At 38.4% G+C, this 26502-nt stretch overlaps 1 protein-coding gene across 2 annotated transcripts in view; it reads right to left on the bottom strand.

Moving 5' to 3' along the window:
- dnah5l (dynein, axonemal, heavy chain 5 like) overlaps window positions 1–26502 on the bottom strand; it is a 277853-nt gene that overhangs the window by 2751 nt on the left and 248600 nt on the right. For both annotated transcript variants that reach the window (XM_047154071.2, XM_047154066.2), the window contains 4 exons: window positions 11057–11178; window positions 9639–9794; window positions 4488–4679; window positions 4136–4324 (listed from right to left, as the gene is read on the bottom strand). In XM_047154071.2, coding sequence (XP_047010027.1) covers window positions 4136–4324; window positions 4488–4679; window positions 9639–9794; window positions 11057–11178 — 659 coding nt within the window. The remainder of the gene's footprint in view (window positions 1–4135; window positions 4325–4487; window positions 4680–9638; window positions 9795–11056; window positions 11179–26502) is intronic.

Consider the following 26502-nt stretch of genomic DNA (forward strand, 5'->3'; position numbering starts at 1 on the left):
GTGTGTGCACATTTGTGTGACAGACAGCTGTTCTCAAGGTGCGTTTGTGTATATCTGTGGTCAGCACATTGTTAATCCTAATCTTTCTGATATTCATGGGGACCAAATGAGTACAACACTGCAACTGTATGTACATTACAGTGACAGTTCAATGATAGCGACTTGTGCTTTGAATGACAAGATTAATCAAGTCTAGTTTGTTGCTGTTGTTGTAAACTGTTTTTAATAGCCAATGAGGCATACTGTAAACACAAATGTTCATGTTGGTTAATATTAATATGAAATGGGTGCACAAAAGGATTTCATCATATTTCACAGGGCAAAATGAACAGAAGAAGGCCAGAAAAGATCATAACTATTTGCTGCTACATTACTACATGCCATATTTGCTTCTTGATAACTAATTCATAACTAATTCATAACAGTTATAATTATTTTATTTAATATAAAAATTCCAAAGTAGAAATTCTAATTACCTGTCTAAAACCCCTGCCTGTTTTTTTTTTGTTAAATAAAGAATTGTGTAGACATGAGCATTATTTGTATTGGATTAGTTTATCAGGGGTCTGCAATAATAAGTCTCATTAGTGATAAAAGTGCATCCACAAAGCAATACAATTACGGATATATTGCTTTGTGTATTGCATGAGGAGCGAGTTTCTAGGTGGTTGTATTTTCTATGGACCCAGATGTGTCATGTGGACGTATAATCACATCCCATTCACAACATGGCATCTAAGCGGTTGAAAAGGCATTCTATTAGAAAAGAGAATGTGGCTCTTATTTCAGTCTAGGGTGAACCAAGGTTCCAGCAACAATTTGAAATCACAATTCATAATTAAAATATATTCAGCAAAAAAAGAAACATCCCTTTTTCAGGAAACTGTATTTTAAAGATAATTTAGTAAAATCCAAATAAGCTTTACAGATCGTTATTGGAAAGGGTTTAAACTAGAGATGCACCTATGTATCAGCCAATAATCGGTATTGGCCGATAAAGGCAATTTTTCGCGCCATCGGCCATTGGCCAATAGTTTAAAAACATCCGACGATCAGGGCCGATTATATCCTGTCAATCAAAAGAGGGCAGGAAAACACATCGATTTCATGCTGCATGTAAAGATGATGTCTCTTGTGTAGAATAACAAAAAAAACTGCAATTTGTAAGCTCTGTAATCTCTGCACTGCTAAAATGTTACACCAGATGCTGCAGCAGTGAAACAGTGAAGCAGTTTCAGAGTTGAGACAATTTCTTTCCCTCTGCACTGCTTGAGCTGCTCACGCTGAATTAAAGTGCCAGTACACTGTTGAAAGATTTAAATGAAGATGAATTTACAAAAAAGTATATATTGCACAGAAAAATATATTTGTAGAATAGTATATTTCGTATCCAGTTAATGTTAATATATAAAAAAAAAAGTCTATATTATATATTACCAGTTTGATGTCAGTGATGAAGTTGAAATGCTTTTGTTTGTGGTGAGTGAATGTGAGACTAACAGAAGGTTTTTTAGAATTCAGTCAATTAATTCTGTTAATATGAATTAATGACATTCAATAAGTTAAGAAACCTTAATTTAATCTTCAGAATTTAGTTAATGTGTTAATGTTAATTTGAGTAAAGTGCTTCCTGTTCATGAGACCAGTTACTGTGAAACAACTTGTTGAAATGGAGAGAATAAAGTTTTTATTTGCATTTTTTTCAGAATTGTGGAATTATTAATTTAAAAGAAGGCATTATAGGCAGAACTATCAGTATCGTCCGATATAACTCTGAATGGTTATCGGTATCGACTGAGAAATTTAGTATTGGTGTGTCTCTAGTTTAAACAATATTTTTTCATGCTTGTTCAATGAACCATAAACAATTATTGCACATGCACTTGTGGAACAATCCTTAAGACACTAAGCTTACAGGCGGTAGTAAGTTACAATAGCTTTATGCTGACTCTGAAAAACACCAGAAGACAGATGCCTGGCATGTGAACATGCCATAGGCCTGATGCAGGGAGGTATGAGTACTGCAAATGTGGCCAGAGCAATAAACTGCAATGTATGTAATGTAAGACGCCTAAGACAGTGCTACAGGGAGACTGGAAGGACAGCTAATCGTCTTTGCAGTGGAAAATTACATGTAACCACATGTCCCCCCAGACGTGGTCGAGAACTTGAAAAAATGCCTTGGTGGAAGAGTGGGGTAACATCTCACAGCAAGAACTGACAAATCTGGTGTAGTCCATGAGGATGAGATGCACTGTAGTACTTAAAGTAGCTGGTGGCCACACCAGACACTGTTACTTTTGATATTGACCCCTTTGTTCAGGGACTCATTATTCCATTTCTGTTTGTCAAATGTCTATGAAACTTGTTCAGTTTATGTTGTTGAATGTTTTTATGCTAATACAAATATTTGCACATGTTAAGAAATTTTCTGGAAATAAAATCAGTTAAATGTGAGAGGCCGTTTCTTTTTTTTGCAGAGTATATACAGTTACGGTCAGAAGTTTACATACACTCATCATGAACATGAATGTTATGGCAATATCGGGCTTTCAATAATTTCTTGGAACATCTTTAGTAAAAATCAAAAACAAGAATTTGGTTCACAAGTTTTCAGTTCTTTGGGGTTTTCTGTAGTCAACACAAGGTGAAAAATGATACACACAGGATCAAAAATATACATACAGCACACCTAATATTTAGTTGAATGTCCCTTAGCAAGTTTTACCTTGAGCAGATGCTTTTGGTAGCCATCATCCAGTTCTGCCAGAAGTTTGGTTAGATATTTGACCAATGATTCAATGACATTTGTTGGTTTCCTGGCCATGACTCAACTTTTAACCACAGTCCACAAATTTTCGATAGGGTTCAGATCAGGACTTTGGGAAGGCCATTCCAAAAGCTTAATGTTAGCCTGCTTTACCATTCCTCAACCAGCTTTAATGTGTGTTTGGGGTCATTGTCCTGTTGGAACACCCAAGTGTGTCCAGGTTTCAACTGTCTGGCTGATGGTTTGAGATTATGGTGAATAATTCTAAGGTAGTACTGCTTCTTCATTATTCCATCTACTTTGTGCAATGCACCAGTTCCACTGGCAGCAAAACAGCCCCAGAGCATAATACTAGCACCACCTTGCTTAACAGTTGGTTCAGTGTTCTTGGGGTTGAACGCCTACTTTTACTCCTTAAACATACCTCTGGTTATTGTGACCAAACAACTCAATCTTTGTCTCATCTGACCGTAAAAATTTCCTCCAGAAGGCTTTTTCTTTGTTCAGAAAGAAACAACAAAACAACAAAAGTGAGTACACCCCTAAGCGAAAATGTCCAAATTGGGCCCAATTAGCCATTTTTCCTCCCCAGTGTCATGTGACTTGTTAGTGTTACAAGGTCTCAGGTGTGAATGGGGAGCAGGTGTGTTAAATTTGGTGTCATTGTTCTCACACTTCCTCATACTGGTCACTGGAAGTTCAACATGGCACCTCAAGGCAAATACCTAAACCCTATTGAGCATCTGTGGGGCATCCTCAAACGGAAGGTAGAGGAGCACAAGGTCTCTAACATATACCAGCTTCGTGATGTCATCATGGAGGAGTGGAAGAGGACTCCAGTGGCAACCTGTGAAGCTCTGGTGAACTCCATGCCCAAGAGGGTTAAGGGAGTGCTGAAAAATGATGGTGGCCACACAAAATATTGACACTTTGGGCCCAATTTGGACATTTTCACTTAGGGGTGTACTCACTTTTGTTGCCAGTGGTTTAGACATTAATGGCTGTGTGTTGAGTTATTTTGAGGGGACAGCAAATTTACACTGTTACACAAGCTGTACACTCACTACTTTACATTGTAGCAAAGTGTCATTTCTTCAGTGTTGTCACATTAAAAGATATAAGCAAACTTTTGTGAGATACTGTATATAATATTTTCCTTTCTTTTTATGATGGGTGCAATAAATCTGGAGTGCACTGTGTGTGTGTGTGTGTGTATATATATATATATATATATATATATATATATATATATATATATATATATATATATACACATACACACATATATATACACACACACACACACACACACTAAACAATGTCACATATATAGTACATGCCATATATGTACAGTGCAAGCCCTACCTCATAAGGAACATAGTCAGCAGGAAGCTTCTCTAACATTTCACTGGCTAGCCGCAGAACTGTGGCTTCCCGTGTCTCATCTCCCCCACTGCTGCTGTCTTTAGGCTGAATGCTGATAATGGTGTTCAGAATCTCGTTAGCCATGTTTGTTTGGCAGGTGATTTCGGCATTTGGATGGAGGCCAAAAACCTAATAAATAAATATTAATTGTTTGGAATTTGCTTAGTTTGCTGTGTGTCCTTGGTTGCTAAATACTGTGCAAACAAGAATAAAATTTACCTTTTAACCTTTAATAACACACATTTTTAAACTGTTGACAAAATCATAAATATGACTGTCCATGGGTTCCTACCTCAGGTGTGTCAACCAGGGGCAGAGTATCAATATGGGCATGGTATTCCAGCAACATCTTAGCCTTTGGTATAGTATAACCTTTATAGAAGCAAAACTTGTCCCCAAAGATGCTCTCACTGAACCAGATACGTGTGAAGGTGTTTAGAAGATGTTTGTCCATATCATCAGTGACCCGTCCTCCATACTGAACCTAAGGGAGTTAGATAAAAGAAATTAGATAAACATTTTCATCTAATATGGCTATATAGAATTAGCTTTAAAGCTTTTTGCAATTTACTTTTTCAATATCTTTGTGCAAATTTATTTAAATTTTATTATCTTAATTTATCTCAATTTCCAGATAACAATATACCGAATTAAATATCAAATTACAACAATGTTGAAACAACCAAAAAATACAACCATAGTTTTACACACACATATATACACACACATACACATATAGATAGATATAGATAGATATAGAGATACGAAGTATCTCATAAAAGTGAGTACACCCCTCACATTTTTGTAAATATTTGATTATATCTTTTCATGTGACAACACTGAAGAAATGACACTTTGCTACAATGTAAAGTAGTGAGTGTACAGCTAGTACAATAGTGTAAATTTGCTTTCCCCTCAAAATAACTGAACACACAGCCATTAATGTCTAAACCACTGGCAACAAAAGTGAGTACACCCTTAAGTGAAAATGTCCAAATTGGGCCTAAAGTGGCAATATTTTGTGTGGCCACCATTATTTTCCAGCACTGCCTTAACCCTCTTGGGCATGAAGTTCACCAGAGCTTCACAGGTTGCCACTGGAATCCTCTTCCACTCCTCCATGACGACATCACAGAGCTGGTGGATGTTAGAGACCTGGTGCTCCTCCACCTTCTGTTTGAGGATGCCCCACAGATGCTCAGTAGGGTTTAGGTCTGCAGACATGCTTGGCCAGTCCATCACCTTTACCCTCAGCTTCTTTAGCAAGGCAGTGGTCGTCTTGGAGGTGTGTTTGGGGTCGTTATCATGCTGTAATACTGCCCTGCGGCCCAGTCTCCGAAGGGAGGGGATCATGCTCAGCTTCAGTATGTCACAGTACATGTTGGCATTCATGGTTCCCTCAATGAACTGTAGCTCCCCAGTGCCAGCAGCACTCATGCGGCCCCAGACCACGACACTCCCACCACCATGCTTGACTGTAGCCAAGACACACTTGTCTTTGTACTCCTCACCTGGTTTCCACCACACACGCTTGACACCATCTGGACCAAATAAGTTTATCTTGGTCTCATCAGACCACAGGACATGGTTCCAGTAATCCATGTCCTTAGTCTGCTTATCTTCAGCAAACTGTTTGAAAGCTTTCTTGTGCATCATCTTTAGAAGAGGCTTCCTTCTGGGACGACAGTCATGCAGACCAATTTGATGCAGTGTGCGGCGTATGGTCTGAGCACTGACAGGCTGACCCCCCACCCCTTCAACCTCTGCAGCAATGCTGGCAGCACTCATATGTCTATTTCCCAAACACAATCTCTGGATATGATGCTGAGCACATGCACTCAACTTCTTTGGTCGACCATGGCGAGACCGGTTCTGAGTAGAACCTGTCCTGTTAAACCGCTGTATGGTCTTGGCCACCATGCTGCAGCTCAGTGTCAGGGTCTTGGCAATCTTCTTATAGCCTAGGCCATCTTTATGTACAGTAACAATTCTTTTTTTCAGATCCTCAGAGAGTTCTTTGCCATGAGGTGCCATGTTGAACTTCCACTGAACAGTGACCAGAGTGTGAGAACGATGACACCAAATTTAACACACCTGCTCCCCATTCACACCTGAGACCTTGTAACTCTAACAAGTCACTTGAGGAAAATGGCTAATTGGGCCCAATTTGGACATTTTCACTTAGGGGTATACTCACTTTTTTTGCCAGCGGTTTAGACTTTAATAGCTGTGTGTTGAGTTATTTTGAGGGGACAGCAAATTTACACTGTTACACAAGCTGTACACTCACTACTTTACATTGTAGCAAAGTGTCATTTCTTCAGTGTTGTCACATGAAAAGGTATAATCAAATATTTACAAAAATGGGAGGGGTGTACTCACTTTTGTGAGATACTGTATATATGTGTGTGTAAAAAAAAAAGGGCAATAATTTTCATGGGGTGTACTTCGTCCCATGGAAATTGTTGGCTTTTTTGACATATTTGGACAAGCAAACATTTGATCTTCTTTGAAACAGTGCCTTAAAAGTAAGTATACCACTACTTTGATCACACCTTCAAATCTGTAAAATTTGAATCAGGTGTTCAAGATTGGTTGGCAGTGATTTGAACCTGCTTAGTGAGTGCAGGTGGAAACTGTCTTATATATACACCTCTCATATCTAGTGTCTGGTGTTCCCTTTGCTACTGAGGTGTGTGGTGTCATTATGCCAAGATCTAAAGAGTTCTGTAAGGCCTTCAGAAAAAAGGTTGTGGATGCCTATGAGTCTAGCAAGGGATTTAAAAAGATCTCCAAATTATTTTAAATAAAATAATTGTACTGTACGTAAAATAATCTAAAAATGCCGCAGATTTCAAACGACTGCCAATTTGTCCAGGACTGGCCATCCCAGCAAATTCAGCCCAAGAGCAGGCTCACTGATGTAAAAAGAAGTCTCCAAGAACTCCAAAATTTCATCACAAGATCTGCTAGTGAGTCTTGCAACTGTTGGTGTCAAAATGCATGCCTTCAATCAGAAAGAGATTGCATAAATTTGACCTGCATGTGAGGTGTGCCAGGAAATAGTCTTCGCAAGACTACAGTTTGCCAATGAGCATATATGCAAAGACCAGGCCATTTGGAATAATGTGCTCTGAACAGATGAATCAAAGATAGAGTTGTTGACTACAGAAACAGCAGACATATTTGGAGCAGGCCAAAGACAGCTTTTCAGGAGAAGCATCTCATGTCAACTGTGAATCAGGGTGGTGGAAATGTTATAGTTTGGGGTTACTTCGCTGCCTCAGGGACTGGATAGCTTGCATTTATTTATTCAACTATCAATTCTGCATCATATGAAAGAGTGCTTGATGATAATTTGAGGACATCTGTAAGAAAGTTGAAGCTCAACCGAAAGTGGACCTTTCAACAGGATCCTAAGCACACTACCAAATTCACAGAGGAATGGCTCAAAATGAACAAATGGAGATTTATAGAAAGGTCTAGTCAAAACACAGATTTACATGCCACTGAAAGAATATTGCATGGAAGAGTGGTCAAAATTAAGCAAAATGCTTACAAGAAGCTATACTAGGTTCTTAGGCCAAGGGCTCACTTACTTTTTCCACATAAGAATATCACATCTGTTGATTTTTCTGTTGAATTAATAATTAAAAAAGCTACTTTTCCTTGTGGTTTTGTTCAAGTATATCAACTTTATTATGATCAATGTTTGCATGTCCAAATATGTCAAAAAAAGCCAACAATTTCCATGGCATATGTTTATTTTTTCACAGGACTGTACATACATGTACAGTTGCGGTCGAAAGTTTACATACACTCATTATGAACATGAATGTCATGGCAATATTGGGCTTTCACTGCAATATTGGGCTTTCACTCATTTATTTGAACTGTTGTTTTTCTGGGGCAGCATGATGTATGTAAAACGTAACATCTTTACTTTCTTTGGGGTTTTCTGTAGTCAACACAAGGTCAAAATTATACATACAGGGTCAAAAATATACATACAGCTCACCTAAATTTAGTTGAATGCCCCTTAGTAAGTTTCACCTTGAGCAGATGCTTTTGGTAGCCATCAACCAGTTTCTGCCAGAATTCTGGTTGGATATTTGACCACTCTTATTGGCAGAATTGGTAAAGTTCAATGACATTTGAACCTGACTCGACTTTTAAGCACAGTCCACAAATTTTCAATAGGGTTGAGATCAGGGGAAGGCCATACCAAAAGCTTAATGTTTGCGTGCTTTATCCATTCCACAACCAGCTTTAATGTATGTTTGGGGTCATTGTCTTGTTGGAACACCCAATTGTGTCCATGTATCAACCATCTGACTGATGGTTTGAGGTTTGATGCTTTCAGTCCATGGTGATGTAAAACTTGCTTGACTGTGACAGTGACACTGATACTCCAGTAGCTTCCAGTTCATGGCACGCCTGTGCTTTGGTGGTTCCTGGGTTTTTTCTGACCATCCAGACCAATTTCCTCTCAGCTGAGGGTGACAGTTTGGGTCTTCTTCCAGACCTTGGCAAAGTGGCTGCACTTACAATAACTTGTACTTACGTACAATTGTTTGAACTGATGATCCTGGAATCTGCAATTGTTTAGAAATGGCTCCAAGAGACATTTCTGACTTGAGTAAATCCACCATCCTCTTTATCAGATCTGCACTGTGCTCCTTGGACTTTCCCATAGTACTGTGTGTTGGTCAATCCAATGAGTGCTGTCAAACAAACCCTTTTTATGTTGGCACAGAGAAGCTGCCAGCTTTAGTCAATCATGATCACTAACAGGAAATTAAGTAAGTATTGGTCTTGGCAAATTAAATGACATTTTGGAACTTTCAAATGTATATTGTGTGTATATTTTTGACCCTGCATGTATAATTTTGGTCCTGTGTTGATTACAGAAAACCCCAAATGAATTAAAACTTTTGAACCAAATTCTTTTTCTTTTCTTTTTTTTAAAGATATATGTTGTACAATCATTCTGCCTCAGAAAAAGAAAAGTTAAAAGAAATTATTAAAAGCCAAATATTGCTATGACATCCATGTCCATGATGAGGGTATGTAAACTTCCGGCCGCAACTGTATACTCAGCAAAAAAAGGAATGTCCCTTTTTCAGGAGACTGTATTTTAAAGATAATTTTGTAAAATCCAAATAAGCTTTATAGATCTTTATTGGTGCCCTGCGATGGATTGGCAACCTGTCCAGGGTGTACCCCGCCTTTTGCCCCATGCTCCCGGGGATAGGCTTCAGGTTCCCAGTGACCCTGTAGGATAAGAGGTATAAAAAATGGGTGGGTGGATGGATTTTTATTGGAAAGGGCTTAAACAAAGGCCAGAGGCAATTTTTCATAGCCTTCTTTTCTCATATTTACCAAGGGTGCCAATATTAGTGTAGGGCACTGTAATATTAGTGTAGGGCACAAACAAACATACTTCTCCAAGCATGTAGCGCATACAGTTCCAATTCACACCATGCTTTGCATCCACCACATCCAAGTGGTTCTGCACAAACTGCACACTGGAGGTGAAATCTGCCTGGTTGAACTCATACGGAATATTCCAGCCCAGTGGACCAAATTTACGCCTCTCCTTTGAACAATAAAAACAGACAATAAACAAAAATAAATAGTTAAACAGACAATAAACACAATGAAAAAAACAACAACCTAAAACCATACAAAATTGTATATTTTATACGTATATTATATACGATATAATTTTAATAAAATATCTTAAAAACAAAAAGTCTGCTTATTTCATCAAAGTGCTCTCATTAAAGGTACTGCTTCATGAGTATATATATTTCTATTATGAAAAACAGACAAGGTTTATTATTTTCTTCTTCAAAGAAACTGTCATGAAATGGAGGTTGAGACAGATGCAGGTGCAGATAAGAGCTATTATAGATGAGATAGGCAGACAAATCCAAATCGTGAAACGCAGGCACAGGTCAGAACAGGTCAATACAGTATGTGCATCCATAGAAAGTAATGCCCTAAATACTATAAAATTATATATACACACACACACACACACACATATATATGTATATATATATATATATATATATATATATATATATATATATATATATATATATATATATATATATATATATATATATTGTGTGTGTGTGTATATGTGTGTGTGTGTATATGTGTGTGTGTGTATATATATATATATATATATATATATATATATATATATATATATATATATACACACACACACACACACACACACACACACACACACACATATATATATATATAATGTATATAAATAAAAGTATTTATGCATTATTTTTAATGGATGCACAAAAAGCACCAAATTAAACGACAGTCCTAAATTAATAATATATATTCTGGTGTGTGTGTGTATTGGATTCTTTTCTGTTTTGAATGAACAGTTGTGTAAAGTTTTAGTCTGAAGTTTATATTTGTAACACTCGCTTTCTGGATTTTATTTTAAATAAACAAAAAAAATGGTACTGAAAGTTTGCCCCGCCCCATCCGATTAATCAAAAAAAATAATAGGCCAACTAATCGATTATGAAAAAAATTGTTAGTTGCAGCCCTTGTCTACTTCTTGTTGCTGATTGAGATCAGAGGAGAATGAGCAGACTGGAAATGAGCTAACATGAAATCTATAGTAACTTAAATAAACTTGACCTGTCTGCATGATTTTTTTTGTATTGTGCTGCTGCCACATGATTAAATAACTGCTGGTTGTGCCTTTGTGCAGGTATTACTAATAAAGTGGACAGCGAGTGTAGCTATCAAACTTGTTCTTATATTGTAGGTATTTCGTAAGTGACATTTTGGAATGGTAATGTATACAAACAGCCTGACCTGCACAGTGGTGTGCAGAAAGGCAACAGCATAGAGCAAAGGTTTCCACTGTGGCATGTTGGTTATCTCTAACTGTTCCTGAGTCATGCTGCTGTAGGTCCTCCTCAAACCAGCTTTCACACCTTCATGACAAAAGAAGTAAAGAGAGGTAAAACCTTAAACACAAATTAATTAAAAATTAACATGTTGGTAAAGTTTCCATTATATCCTGTGGGGAACTGACATGTTGTAATGTTTTCCAACATATCAGTTCCCCCCAGGATAAAATGGAAACTTTGATATTATATCCTGTAGATTTTGTGCTTTTTCCAGGAAGCTGACTATTCTTTTGGCTACAACAGAAACCAAAATGAAACCAAGTATTGACCACAGAGCAATAAAATGTAAATAACATTTGAAATCACTTGATTTAACTCTTCCAGAGGTTTTAGGTAAGTCATTAGTTTTTTTTTTTTAGCACAGGTACAGCCTGTATACATGTAATGGTCATGTGACCTGCTCAATTTGCAGATCACATTACCATAACATGTATACAGGCTGTACCTGCTCTCTACAAGTGCTTATAATAAAAGTCAAAACAATCAGTTTGTATTAAAATGAGGTTGTATACATTATTTTTTTTAGTGTGACAACCATGCTTGCTGCATGAAGACATTCTTGCCCTCACTTCCCACTCTCATCATATGGTGGCTTTAAAAAAAAACCTTTTTATCTGCTATTTTGAATGACGTTTGATTGATAAGCTGACAGTGCATTCATCTGCTACACTTGCAGCTCACTTGCGTTGGTCATATTTGTATAGATTTTTTTGTTTGATCCTTGAGATAAGCAATGAGTTCAATTAAGAAATTGTTTTGTCTGATGTCCTCCATGGAGAGTTTTTTTTGGACTTTAAAGAGACGATACTAGTAATTAATTAATATTGTCATATTTATATATTTAATCCATCCATTTAATATTTGCCTCAATTGGCATTTCATAGAGTGTATTTGCAATGCCCCTCCTCCCTGCCCCACAATGGATTTTGTGGTTATATCAAACTGCCAGACAGTGGTGATGGAATTAATACTGTTCCTCACTCGAGTGCAAGAAAAATGGGCTTAAGTCCAAGATCAGGATCTCAAATAACTGAAACACTGCTCTGTTTTAGGCAAACTCCACCCTGCATGCATAACACTCACACAACTGTCTGAATAGTCTATACCTGAGTTCTAAATAACTTATAATTTAAATTTATAAGTTATATACTTGATCCACAACATCCTATTATTTTCATTTTAGCTTGCATGTTGTATTATCTATAACAGCTCACAGAAATTGAGATGAAACCACAAGATACTAAATCAAGGTCATGCAATCATAATATGTGCATGGGCTCAGAATCAGAATCGGAATCCTGTTATTGCTTGTTGTGCTCACAAGATTTAGCTTTGTTTTGGAGCCAGTGTATAACAAACAATACAAAACATACAGTGCAGCAAACAACAACAGACGGTGCAACAAGAAAACAGCAGCCACAGACAGATTATTACAATAATACAACAATTTGACAGCTATTAGACAGAAAACAGTGGCAGAATACTATGATTAGAAAGTAGACAGGATATCAGACTGCAAACTGCAATGTGCAAAAAGGTAGTTGGTAGTTTTGAGGTAGTTGGGTGAAAGCTGGGTGTATTATAAAGACTGGCACAGTGGATGTATGTGAATAGTATCCAGAAAGAAGCTGTGCTGGTGGCATGTGGTTCAAGAGGTAATGGACCTATACTGCTTGTGCGATGGCAGTTTCAAAACGAGGAAGTTGCCTGGATGTTTTGGGTCATCAGCAATTTACACTGTTCTCCGATTTGCCCTAATGGAGTACAGGTCCTTGATTTTAGTGAAATCACATGGATTATCTTCACAGATTCTAATTTGATGTTTTCTTCTATGTAGAAAACTTGCTTGGATTTATTATAAGCTGACTGAGCAATTATCTGCTATGCACACTCTGAACCATTGGAATGGCCAGGCCAATTCATTTAATCTAAAGACTGAAGACATTTGGGTTTGAGATCAAAAGATGAATATGAGAACATAGTTTAGAATTTCAGCTTTTATTTCCTGGTATTTATAAATATACTCAGCAAAAAAAAGAAAAAAAGAAAAAAGAAACGTCCTCTCACATTCAACTGCATTTATCCTGAGCATAAAGAGTAATGATGAGTCCCTGAACAAAAGGGGTGGGCGTCAAGATCACAAGTATCTGGTGTAGCCATGTATGTAATCATGGTTGTAATTTGTGTATACTGCATACACATATGTACATATACTGAGCAAAAAATAAGCATCCTCTCACATTCAACTGCTTTTATTTCCAGCAAATTTCTTAACATGTATGAATATTTGTATTAACAGAAAAAATTCAACAACAGACATAAATTGAAGAAGTTGGAATAAATGGAATAATGAGTCCCTGAACTGGGAAGTAACAGTCAGTATCTGGTGTGGCCACCAGCTGCTTTAAGTACTACAGTGCATCTCACCCTCATGGACTGCACCAGATTTGTCAGATGTTACCCCACTCTTCCGCAAGTTCTCTATCACGTCTGAGGGACACATGGTTACATGTGCTACAGGGAGACAGGAGACAGCTGATCATCCTTCCATGCCTAGCCTTACATTACAGACATTGCAGTTTATTGCTCTGGCCACATCTGCAGTCCTCATGCCTCCCTGAAGCAGGTCTATGGCATGCTCACACAGATGCCCCAAATACTTGTCCATGAACACCCAAAATATGAGGAAGTTATCTCTAACCACTAAAATTGTGTAAGGTTATTCAAACACAGGTAAAAACCTCTCTAAATGGCACAAAGGTTATAAAAATGGCACAAAGCCTTTAAAAATTGCAGACTTCTAGAAATAACAAACTTTTTTTTTTAAAAGGCACAAAATAACGTCTCCAAATGGCACCAAACCTCTCCAAATGGCACAAAATGAAAACAAATGGTAGTAGCATGAACTCTGTTACACAATGACTGCGTTTACATGGACAACAATAATCCACTCTTAATCTAATTAAGACCATAATTTGATTAAGAAACTACCATGTAAACAGCAACCTTAATCTAATTATGGTCATAATCTAATTAAGCTCTAATCGAATTAAGACAGGTGGATTACTCCTGTTTTAATCGTATTATGGACATGCATTACAGACATGTAAACACCTTAATCACATTATGAACGTCGTGTGAGCATTTTCACCACATTTTGCGACAGGACACGATCACACACGGCAGTTTTACGCTTTACGGCGAACAAGAGAGTTCGGCTGTGTCCCAAACTGCATACTTGCCTACTATAGGCCGGTAGTGGGGGAAAATACATGCATTTCGGCTACTATACAGTAGGTAAGTATGCGATTTGAGACGCAGCCCACGGCTTCAAGCAGTCGTCTATTTGCACGTATAGCATGACTAATAATTAACCGCACTTGAAGCGTTCGTAAAAAATTTAAATAAAAACACCCAAAACTGTATACGGTACCATAACGAGGACGAACTGTATGTTGATACGTGAAATTCTGGAGGGACGTCGGACGGCGTGGCGCGGTGACGTAATGACGCGGGCTCTTAATCTAATTATGATCAATAACATGTAAAACGGGTACATGACTGGAGTATTCTAAAAGCGACTCATGTAAACACCTTAATCACATTATTACCTTACTTAGATTAAGGTCAATTATTAGATTATTGCTGTCCATGTAAACATAGTCACTGTGTAATTTCACACACAAAAAAAAGTCTGAAACATACTTATAAAATATAATGTTTATTAAAAATGGTGCCAGAGCCAAAGGTGAAGGAGCACTTGCTCTCCAAATGGCTCAAATGATAGACACACGAGTGACCCCGCTCCTATGACTTCTCGGGGGGGGGGGATAGAGCCCCTCAACTCAAGTCTCCCCCCCCCAAAAAAGACTCGGAAATAACTGCTCCAGAAACTGTGACGCATTCAGACTTTTTCGGGAGCACGCCGCCGCTATAAGACGCCGATAAATCGCACGCTGAGCGAAAACCAGTAGAAAACTAGTGATCAGAAAAAAACTGCAAAATATGCAAAAACCTGCTATATAAAGTTTTGCAGGAAGACCGCTAGAGCGGAGCTGCCATTAACCTGATAGTTTCTCTGCACGGCCCTGTAGCGCTTTACTGATTGGCCTGTACCCGATGACACATAACTCAAGACCAATGGATGCACGCGTAAAAGGTCTGATTGTGCTGATTACACTTTTGATTTTCTCGGCGTCTGAGTGGTCAATCATGTCGAGTTTGGACTTGTTTGAAAGCTAGAAGTATCTACAATTGGACGAAGTGGGTGTCAATCAAGTTAGACTGCCAGATTATAATTTAGGAGGCGGGTTGTTCAGCATAGCCAAAACAGATTAGTTTTTTAAAAAAAAATTTTTTTTTTTAGAATGTGTCTCAATTCAGTTTATGGCTAATTACTAAATTCCAGAGGTGTGGGATACCAAAACATTTAATGCATTTTGAAGAGGACATTTGTGACTAAATATGGAAAATTAAATTAAATAAATTTACGTTTGTTTTCTTCAGTAAACCTGATGGACTTTATACGAATGGAAATGTGCATGATTTATAAAACCGCAAGCGAACTGGATTTTTGTCTATGTAGGTAATGTCCGAATCCGATCTTTGGTTTAAATGTTATAATTTTATTGTGGCAGTTGTATACAGTGTTTTACTATCATAAAAGCTTTAGTCGTGCTCTCCGATTTATCTCTCTCTCAATGTTTTCGTGGAGAGGTGTGAATTGTTTGCCCAGCAGGGAGCTTAAACTCCGCCCATTTCCCAACCCCCTGCTCACTAGCAGTTAAACACACAGTCATGAAACTGCACACACAGAAAGCCAACAGTGTCCTGACTAATCTTGTACCAGAACTGCGGTGATAAAATAATTCATTTGTTTATACTAATTGAAAATATCTGATAAGGCGTTTTCCATTCCGCCGGCGGAATGAACGCAAGTGTCGGGGCTAAAGGGGTTAAACCCAGTCCAATAAAGGTCTGTAAAGCTTATTTGGATTTTACAAAATAATCTTTAAAATACAGTCTCCTGAAAGAGGGACGTTTCGTTTTCTGCTGAGTATAGATGTGTTAAATTTCATAGAACATTGCATATTTTGTATTAGACCACCCAATTTGTAGGCAAGCAAAATATTGGAGGAAAAGGAAAACAACAACAGCTGATGACAGAACCATTGTGAGAGCTACGAAGAAAACCCCAAAACAACGGCATCAACAACAACCTCCACAGGACAGGGGTGAAGGTACCACAATCTACCATTCAAAGAAGACTTTGAGAGCAGAAATATCGAGGTCATACCATATGATGTAAGAATCGGAAAGCCATATTAGAATTTGCAAAGAAATACAGAGATTAGCCTCAGAAGTTCTAGAACCAATATTAATCAAAGTGATGGAAAGACCTCAGGGAAGACAAAAAAAGAAAGCTCATGATCCAAAACATACAAGCTCATCTGTGAAACATGATGGAGCTAGTGTCATGGAACAGGCAGCTATGCACTAATCACTAATCTTTATTAGATACACCACAGAACTGTGGATTAGGCATGATGGTAGCAGTACCCAAAACAAACAAGTATTTGATGATGTCAGTTATTAGCAGGCTTGATGCAGTTATTGCAAGTAAGGGATATGCAACCAAATATTAAGTGTTATTTACTTTAATTTACTTCAAGACTTATCTGTTCCTATACTTTTCTTTAGCTAAAAATTGAGTGTCTGATACAAAAAGTTGTATGTTTTGTTATTTAACACACAGAAAAGCTGAACTCTCTGAACTCTCATCTCAAATCACCTTTTGATCTCAAACCCAAATGTCTTTGGTGTATGGTGTCATGTTTATATGTTTCTGTAAAGCTGCTTTGAGACAATGTCTATTGTAAAAAGTGCTATACAAATAAAATTTAATTTAATTTAATTAGAATATAGCACAAAAAACGTATTGGCCTTGCCATTCCAATAGTTTTGGAAGGGTCTGTATAATTCACTTTAAGTATATAACTTAGTTCTTGTGATAAGCAATGCCTCTGAATAAGATGCTTCTGGATTCCAGTACTGCTTTGGCTTGTTCTTGGAACACACTCACAGCTTTCTCACCAAGCAGATCTGCTGTTCCAAATAGATGGAGAGATCTGGCAACCTGAGCCATATCACCTGCATCTGTAGGATAGGTCCTCTGGAAAGAATTGTCAACTGAGGACTGCAACTTAGCAGTCCAAGTGACACAGGGCACCACATACAGGAGTAACACTCCTGAATGCAAGAGACCCTAGTATATGGGTTTTGTTTGCTATTAGGTGAAAGCTTTTCTGGGAATGGTGTGCACCCCACAGGCTGGATCTGCTGCATTGCCTGATTCTCAGCACATCACAGTACTTTAATTTGATTGATTGACACCTATAGCTTTGGAGGGGTGTAGGCCACAACCAGCATGTGTGAGCAGGATATTGTTGTAGTGACATGGACATGGGGAAAAAGAAGAGAGGATGCATGATAAGACATACTCTGTTTAAAAGGATGATGCAGTATTAATGTTAATTAATAGTGGCATATTTTTATATTTAATTTTGCCATTAAATGACATTTTGTAGATTACAATTCTCAACACTGTGACATGTTTGTATTTACATGGTAAATGGTCTGCACTTATATAGCACCTTTTAACCTTAGCGGTTCTACAAAGTGGTTTTCACTGTTTCTCATTTACCCATTCACACACACAGCTTGCCATTTGGGGCAACTTGGGGTTCAGTGTCTTGCCTGAGGACACTTGTGGGCCAAAGTGTCCTTGGGCAAGACACCAACCGTGCAATTACATCAAAGTATCAGACAATTCTGCTGGACTTAATACTGCTCCTTGCTTGAGCTAGTGTTACACAAGAAAAATGGGTTTAAGTCCATTAAATCAGAATCATGTGTAACTGAAACATTGCCGTGTATGCAAATCTCATGTAGCTTCCTATATAGAAGTTACATCTATATACCACTACTGACCCGAAAGCACAAGAAAAGTCGGCTCAAAATCATATAAATAAGCCACAGAAGTTTTGGGATTCTGTTCTGTGGAGCAATGAAACAAAACTTTTTGGCACGATGGACCAGCGGAACAGCCTGCAGAAAGAAGAATGACGAAAGAACACTCTGTCCACCATCAAGCATGGCGGTGGCTTGGTGATGCTCTGGGGCTGATATGAATACTCTGGCACTGGAAACGTGCATCAAACCTGCATCCTGGGAAGGAAAATAACAAGAGGAAGTAGATGTATACTGAGGGCAGGATCCAGGGGAATGGGCACCTTTGCAGTGCCAACACAGAGGCAGTTTTTCTCCTTGTTGACTACCCGGATGCAATCCTTTCTGCATTTGGTTCACTTTTCTTTCCTGGAGGTTGCATTTATATGCCAGCTGTTGGTCATGGTCTCTCTCAAATTGATAACCAAGCCGTACAATATCGTCCACATTGAGAACTCTTCCACGGAGCTGACTGGCGAGGTAAGGTTTTATGTGTTTCAGAATGAGCTTTACAATGTCTAATTCAGTCAGTTTAGGATTCCATCGTGTGCATAGGGCTCTATATAAATAGGCAAAATCTTGAATGGATTCATTGTCGCCTTGGTTTTTAGTTCAGACACGTTCAGCTAACTCGTCTTCATAGTCTTCAGCCAAAAAGGCAGACACAAAAGCGGTCTTGAATTCCTCCCAAGATGTAACTATCATCTCCCACCAGTCTCGAGCAGTGCCACAGAAAACTGTTCTGAAGGTAGCAAGAATGTCATTGTTGGATAAGGGATGTAAGACAAGGAAATCCTCACATTTAGATAAATAAAGTAAAGGGTCAGGATCATCTCCAGGCCTTCCATATGTAGGAAAAATTAGTTTGATGTGATCACTTTTGGGAATTGAAGTAAGACTGGATACAGGGAGCTCTACTCTTGAAGGTTTTGTTTTTTTTTTAACAGTGGTGATGCTGGAAGAGTCAGTTGCTTGAATTTTTTGTGTATTTCCTCCATTTCACTCTGGTGAGTTGCAGAAAGTACATCCATCTTTCCATTCACATCATCCACCTTTGCATCTTTAACATTCACCAAGGCTTTTAACAATTTTAAGATTTTTCCTTCCAAAAATTTCTGTGTACTTTGTAACTCGCCCTGCAACTCAATTTGCATCTGCTCAACCATAAACCCCAGCTCAGACATAAGGGAGACTTTAATCTCATCTATTTCTTCTGACAACAGTGTTTTAATTGCTTTCATTATAGTATCCATTTCCTGGTCTTGCTTGTCCTTATTGGAAGTTACAACAATATGCAGGTTGCGAAAACTTTGTTCCATTTATTCAGTGAATTTGTTTAATTTTGAGCACAAAAGGAAGTTCATATTGAACAGAATCAGCAGAAGCACCTTCATGTGTAGACAGCACCTCTTTGTATTTTCCCCAACTGAGGATGCTGTTGCAGATGATGCAATCTCCATGTCCAAAGACTGTGAATGAGATGGGCTTTGTGATGGGTTATGTGGACTAGGACCAGGCCTTGGGGTACTTAAGGTTGGCAAAGCATGTATGTGTATAGGTGTAGAAAGGTCAGGTGGAAACGGTTTCCAATCTACTGAGGGCAAAAGGGAAACAGGAAGTGTAGGGGTAGACATGGCCAGGGAATAAGAGGAACAATACAGAGCAGCAAGTAGTTACATAGACTCCTGAAGTCTCAATATACATTTCATGTAAACATCAACCGGAAAAACTGAAATTATAAGTACACACACACACACACACACACACACAGTATTTCACAATAATTAACAATGGTCAAGTCAAACAATAATGCAAAAAAAGTCTGTTAAGCTCAGTACCCCAACTACACTTTCTAAATTTTACAGTTCAAGTCCCCGTTTTGGCACCACTCTAGCGAGTTACCTTACTTATGGTATTTGGGCCCCAGACAGTTCAAATTAACCGTCACTTATAATTTGGACATCACTCAGAACAAAAAACATCAGTAGGCTACTCAATTCTTACAAAATAAGATTATAATTATTTATGCAATAAACGTAAGAAAATACATATCGTTTCAGTCATAGAAACTGAAATAATGAAAACCAAAACTTCCCATACATGGGATTAATAGACGAACCCATAAGGAAACAAGCCCTTATAAATATAAGAAAATTTGCACACATAAAAAGCAGAAAAAAAAACATTCAACCCCCAAATAATTCTTAACCAAAACAAAAAAGTTGTCCACTTTAAAAGCAGCACTTCTATGGTTTAATTGATTAATTGATTTAAGCATACGGGAGTTCATGAACTTGAAAGCATGGGAAACCGGCAGTCAGATTCCGCTTAACACTCAGAGTTATTTACAGACAGTACCATCCAACGACCCAAGCATACTGGTTCTCCACAAAAGTATTAAAGAAAGGATCTCAAACCCGTGATGTGCCTCCGAACCCTTAAAGCTCCTTTCGCTCATTGATTCACCTTGGCACCATATTCCCGAAGTGTTCGCCAGCCTCCAGAATCAATATCCACAAGGTTATAATCCACAGTAAAGCATTAGCATGGTCCTTGGCAAACGCACACCATCAGTTCTGCCATTCCCACCTGGCTCTCAGTTCCGAATATCGCTAATTTCCGCCTCCTGCTCATCTCCTCCTCCTCTAGTCACCTGTTCTTTTTATTGCTTCCGAAGACCACACCCTTCTCTTCATCTCTCCCCCCCCCTTTCCGTTAATTAAAACAACACGGAATGGAATGGACTCTGCCACTGCGTCACTGTGCAGCTATCCGTTACACTCTGGAAGGCAAGATGGATTCATTGAAGTATCAGGATATCCTAGGAGAACACGTCCTGCCATCTGTGAGGACCTTCCAACAGGACAATGATGGCAAGCATACCTCAAATTCCACCAAGGCTTGGTTGCAGAAGAAGTCCTGGAAGATTCTACAGGGCCATCACACTCACCTGACTTGAACCCCATTTGTCAGTTCTTGCTGTGAGATGTTACCCCACTCTTCCACCAAGGCATTTTTTCAAGTTCTCGATCACGTCTAGGGGACATGTGCTTACATGTAATTTTCCACTGCAAAGACGATTAGCTGTCCTTCCTGTTTCCCTGTAGCACTGTCTTAGGTGTCTTACATTACAGACATTGCAGTTCATTGCTCTGGCCACATTTGCAGTACTCATGCCTCCCTGCAGCAGGCCTATGGCATGTTCACATGCCACGCATTTTTCTTCTGGTGTTTTTCAGAGTCAGCATAAAGTTATTGTAGCTCACTACCGCCTGTAAGCTTAGTGTCTTAAGGATTGTTCCACAAGTGCATGTGCAATAATTGTTTATGGTTCATTGAACAAGCATGAAAAATTATTGTTTAAACTAGAGATGCACCAATACTAAATTTCTCAGTCGATACCGATAACCAATTATTCAGAGTGAAATCAGACGATACGGATAGTTCTGCCTATAATGCCTTCTTTTAAATTAATAATTCCACAATTCTGAAAAAAATGCAAATAAAAACTTTATTCTCTCCATTTCAACAAATTGTTTCACAGTAACTGGTTTCATGAACAGGAAACACATTACTCAAATTAACATTAACAAATTAAATTATGAAGATTAAAGTAAGATTTCTTAACTTACTGAATGTTATTAATTCATATTAACATAATTAACTGACTGAATTTTAAAATACCTCCTGTTAGTCTCACATTCACTCACCACAAAGCATTTCACATTCACTCACCACAAGCATTTCAACTTCATCACTGACATAAAACTGGTAATATACCGTATCTCACAAAAGTTAGTACACCCCTCATATTTTTGTAAATATTTCATTATATCTTTTCATGTGACAACACTGAAGAAATGACACTTTGCTACAATGTAAAGTAGTGAGTGTACAGCTTGTGTAACAGTGTAAATTTGATGTCCCCTCAAAATAACTCAATGTGACTCAATGTGTCATGTGACTTGTTAGCGTTACAAGGTCTCAGGTGTGAATGGGGAGCAGATGTGTTAAATTTGGTGTCATCACTCTCACACTTCCTCATACTGGTCACTGGAAGTTCAACATGGCACCTCATGGCAAAGAACTCTCTGAGGATCTGAAGAAAAGAATTGTTGCTCTACATATACATGGCCTAGGCTATAAGAAGATTGCCAAGACCCCGACACTGAGCTGCAGCACAGTGGCCAAGACCATACAGGTTTAACAGGACAGGTTCCATTCAGAACAGGCCTTGCCATGGTTGACCAAAGTAGTTGAGTGCATATGCTCAGTGTCATATCCAGAGGTTGTCTTTGGGAAACAGACGTAGGAGTGCTGCCAGCATTGCTGCCTGTCAGTGCTCAGACCATACACCGCACATTGCATCAAATTGGTCTGCATGGCTGTTATCCCAGAAGGAAGCCTCTTCTAAAGATGATGCACAAGAAAGCCTGAAGACAAGCAGACTAAGGACATGGATTACTGGAACCATGTCCTGTGGTCTGATGAGACCAAGATAAACTTATTTGGTTCAGATGGTGTCAAGCGTGTGTGGCGGCAACCAGGTGAGGAGTACAAAGACAAATGTGTCTTGCCTACAGTCAAGCATGGTGGTGGGAGTGTCATGGTCTGGGGCTGCATGAGTGCTGCCGGCACTGGGGAGCTTCAGGTCATTGAGGGAACTATGAATGAATCAACATGTACTGTGACATACTGAAGCAGAACATGATCCCCCTCCCTTCGGAGACTGGGCCGCAGGGCAGTATTCCAGTATGATAACGATTAAAGAATTACTGAAGAAGCTGAGAGTGAAGGTGATGGACTGGCCAAGCATGTCTCCAGACCTAAATCCTATTGAGCATCTGTGGGGCATCCTCAAACGGAAGGTGGAGGAGCACAAGGTCTCTAATATCCACCAGCTCCGTGATGTCATCATGGAGGAGTGGAAAAGGACGCCAGTGGCAACCTGTGAAGCTCTGGTGAACTCCATGCCCAAGAGGGTTAAGGCGGTACTGGAAAATAATGGTGGCCACACAGAATAGACACTTTGGGCCCAGTTTGGACATTTTCACTTAGGTGTGTACTCACTTTTGTTGCCAGCGGTTTAGACATTAATGGGTGTGTGTTGAGTTATTTTGAGGGGACAGTGAATTTACACTGTTATACAAGCTGTACACTCACCACTTTACATTGTAGCAAAGTGTCATTTCTTCAGTGTTGTCACATGAAAAGATATAATCAAATATTTACAAAAATGTGAGGGCGTGTACTCACTTTTGTGAGATACTGTATAGGCCTAATATAAACTTTCTTTTTTGATGATATTAACTGATTAATATTAACTGCATAAGAAATATAGTACTCTACAAATATTTTTCTTTGCAATACATACCTTTTATGTCACTCATTTAAATCTATGGTGTACTGGCCCTTTAAATTCAACGGTATCAACAGGGACTCACGTTTCCCATTTCCTAAAATTTTTTAGCAGTGCAGAGATTACAGAGCTAGCAAACTGCAGTTTTGTCATCATTCCACACAAGAGACATCATCTTTACACACAGCACGAAATCGATGTGTTTCCCCGCCCTCTTTTAAATGACAGGATATAATCGGCCCTGACCATCGTATGTTTTTAAACTATCGGCGGATAGCTGATAGCGGGAAAAATAACCTTTATTGACCGATACCGATCATCAGACGATACATAGGTGCATCTCTAATGTGTGTGTGTGTGTGTGTGTGTGTGTGTGTGTGTATATATATACATATATATATGTGTATATATATATACACACACATATAAAGAAGGCTGTGAAAAATTGTCTTTATTGTTTAACCTTTTGTTAACAAAATTCACAAAAATACTCTGCTCTCATGGATATCAAACAATCGCACAACACAGGTTTATAAAAAATCTCTTTGTTAAAAATAGATGTACAACAATTATTGGCACTTGTATGAATTCATATGAGAAAAATAGATTTGAAGTTTAGTCCCATTGATATTTAATTTTTTTTTGTACACGGGTGACTAGGAACAGGAAATTGTTTAACCATGACTTCCTGTTTCACAGGGGTATAAATATGAGGTAACACATAGGCCAAATTCCCTCATTCATAACAATGGGTAGGACCAAGGACCAAGTTGTGATGTGCGGCAAAAGGTTGTTGAGCTTCACAAAATGGGAAGAGGCTATAACACCTCTACTCTCATCTAAAATCCAACTCAAGCATCCTCAGTTTACCAGACACTACTGGAACTTCAAATGGGATTGGGTTCTAGAGGTGGTTTTGGTACACACAGAGAGGTAGCCATATGGAAAAGTACCTCATGCCCACAATTTTATATGGTGGTGGTTCTTTAATGTTTTGGGGTTGTTTTTCTGCCAGAGGACCTGGACATTTTGTTAGCATACATGGCATCATGGACTATCAAATATCCACAGATATAAAATGAAAAGCTGAATGGCAGAGGCCAGAAAGCTTAAAATGGGCCATGGTTGGATCTTCTAGCAAGACAATGATCCAAACATGCATCAAAATCAACACGAAATTGTTTTACTGGCCATATAATCAAGGTCTTGCCATGGCCATCCCAGTCCCCTGACTTGAAACCCCATAGAAAACCAGTGGGGTGAACGGAAGAGGAGAGTCCACCAGCGTTTGAAGGATCTAGAGAGATGCTGTATGGAGGAGTGGTCTTAGATCTCTTGCCATGTATTCTCCAACCTCATCAGGCATTATAGGAGAAGACTCAGAGCTGTTATCTTGGTAAAGGGAGGTAGCACAAAGTATTGACTAAAAGGGTGCCAATAATTTCTTTCACACCAATATTTAACAAAGATTTTATTTTTAGAAACCTGTGTTTTGTTTGAAATTGTTTGATATCCATGAGAGGGTATTTTGGGGGATTTTTTAACAAAAGATCAAAAGGTTAAACAACAAAGACATTTTTTTATAGCCTTCTTTGCTCATTGGGTGCCAAGGGTGCCAATATTTGTGGTGGACACTGTATACCAAAGCACTGTTGAATTCTTGATTCTGACAGACATTCTGAGGTGTGCAATTATTTTTCAGTAAATTCACAGCTAAAGTTATCTAGTCAAGTCTTGACCATATTACAGTTCTATATCACTTTGCCAAGTTAACTGAAATATTACACAAATTTAACAAGAAACAAACTGACAGAAAATTGAGATTTTCCAGAAATAAGTGAGGAATAATTGACGATGTGCTGTTGAATTATTAGAAAAATTATGCACACCCAAGGTGGTACGTGTAATGCGGCCACGAGGCAAATCGGAGGCTTAAGTCATTGATATTCAGTTATTGGGGAGAGAGAGAGAGAGAGAGAGAGAGAGAGAGAGAGAGAGAGCAAGAAAAAAGAAAGAGAGAAAGAGAGAGCATGAGAGAGTGTGATTGCAGTAATGAGACAGAAAACCCGGTGAAGTATCAACATTTATTTAATTGTTGTATTTTGTGCAGTAATAATAATTTTAAAAAACCCTGTTATTAGGGCTTTCGATATTTATTTATTTGTTCTAGTTTCATATTATCAGCATGAAATGAATAAAAAGCCCTGTGTTTGATATTGTTACACACATTGTCTTCAAGCACTCTTTGATATGATGCAGAATTCATAGTTGAATCAATGAATGCAAGCTGTCCAGTTGCTGAGGAAGTCGAAGCAAACCCAAACCATAACATTTCTACCACTTCACAGTTGGTATGAGGTGCTTCTCCTGAAAAGCTGTCTTTGGTCAACGCCAAACATGTCTGCTGTTACTGTGGCCAAAAAACTCTATCTTTGATTCATCTGTCCAGAGCACATTATTCCAAAAGGCCTGGTCTTTGCCTATATATTCATTGGCAAACTGTAGTCTTGCAGAGGCTTCTTCCATGCACACCTCCCATGCAGTTAAAATTTGTGTTAAAATCTTTCTGATTGTAGAAGCATGCACTTTGACATCAACAGTTACAAGACTTACTAGCAGATCCAGTGATTAAATTTTGGGGTTCTTGGAGACTTTTTTTTCATCAGACTGTCTGCTCATGGGCAGAATTTGCTGGTAAGGGCAGTCATGGACAAACAGTTGTTTGAAATCTGCACCACTTGTAGATGATTTTGCTTACAGTGGAATTATGTATTTCAAATAATTTGGGGATCTTTTTAAATCCCTTACTAGTCTCATAGGCATCCACAACCTTAGTTAATTTGCATAGATATGAGGTATAATTACTTTCAGCTGGTTCCTTGCCTTACTTAGTCCTTGTAGAACTGCTTTTTCTTAGCGTGTCTAATACTTTTTTCCTGTGTCATTCCACTTTATTACACAACTTTATTTATGGACTTTTA

This window comes from Ictalurus punctatus, chromosome 1 (assembly GCF_001660625.3).
Source record: "Ictalurus punctatus breed USDA103 chromosome 1, Coco_2.0, whole genome shotgun sequence".
Taxonomy (NCBI): domain Eukaryota; kingdom Metazoa; phylum Chordata; class Actinopteri; order Siluriformes; family Ictaluridae; genus Ictalurus; species Ictalurus punctatus.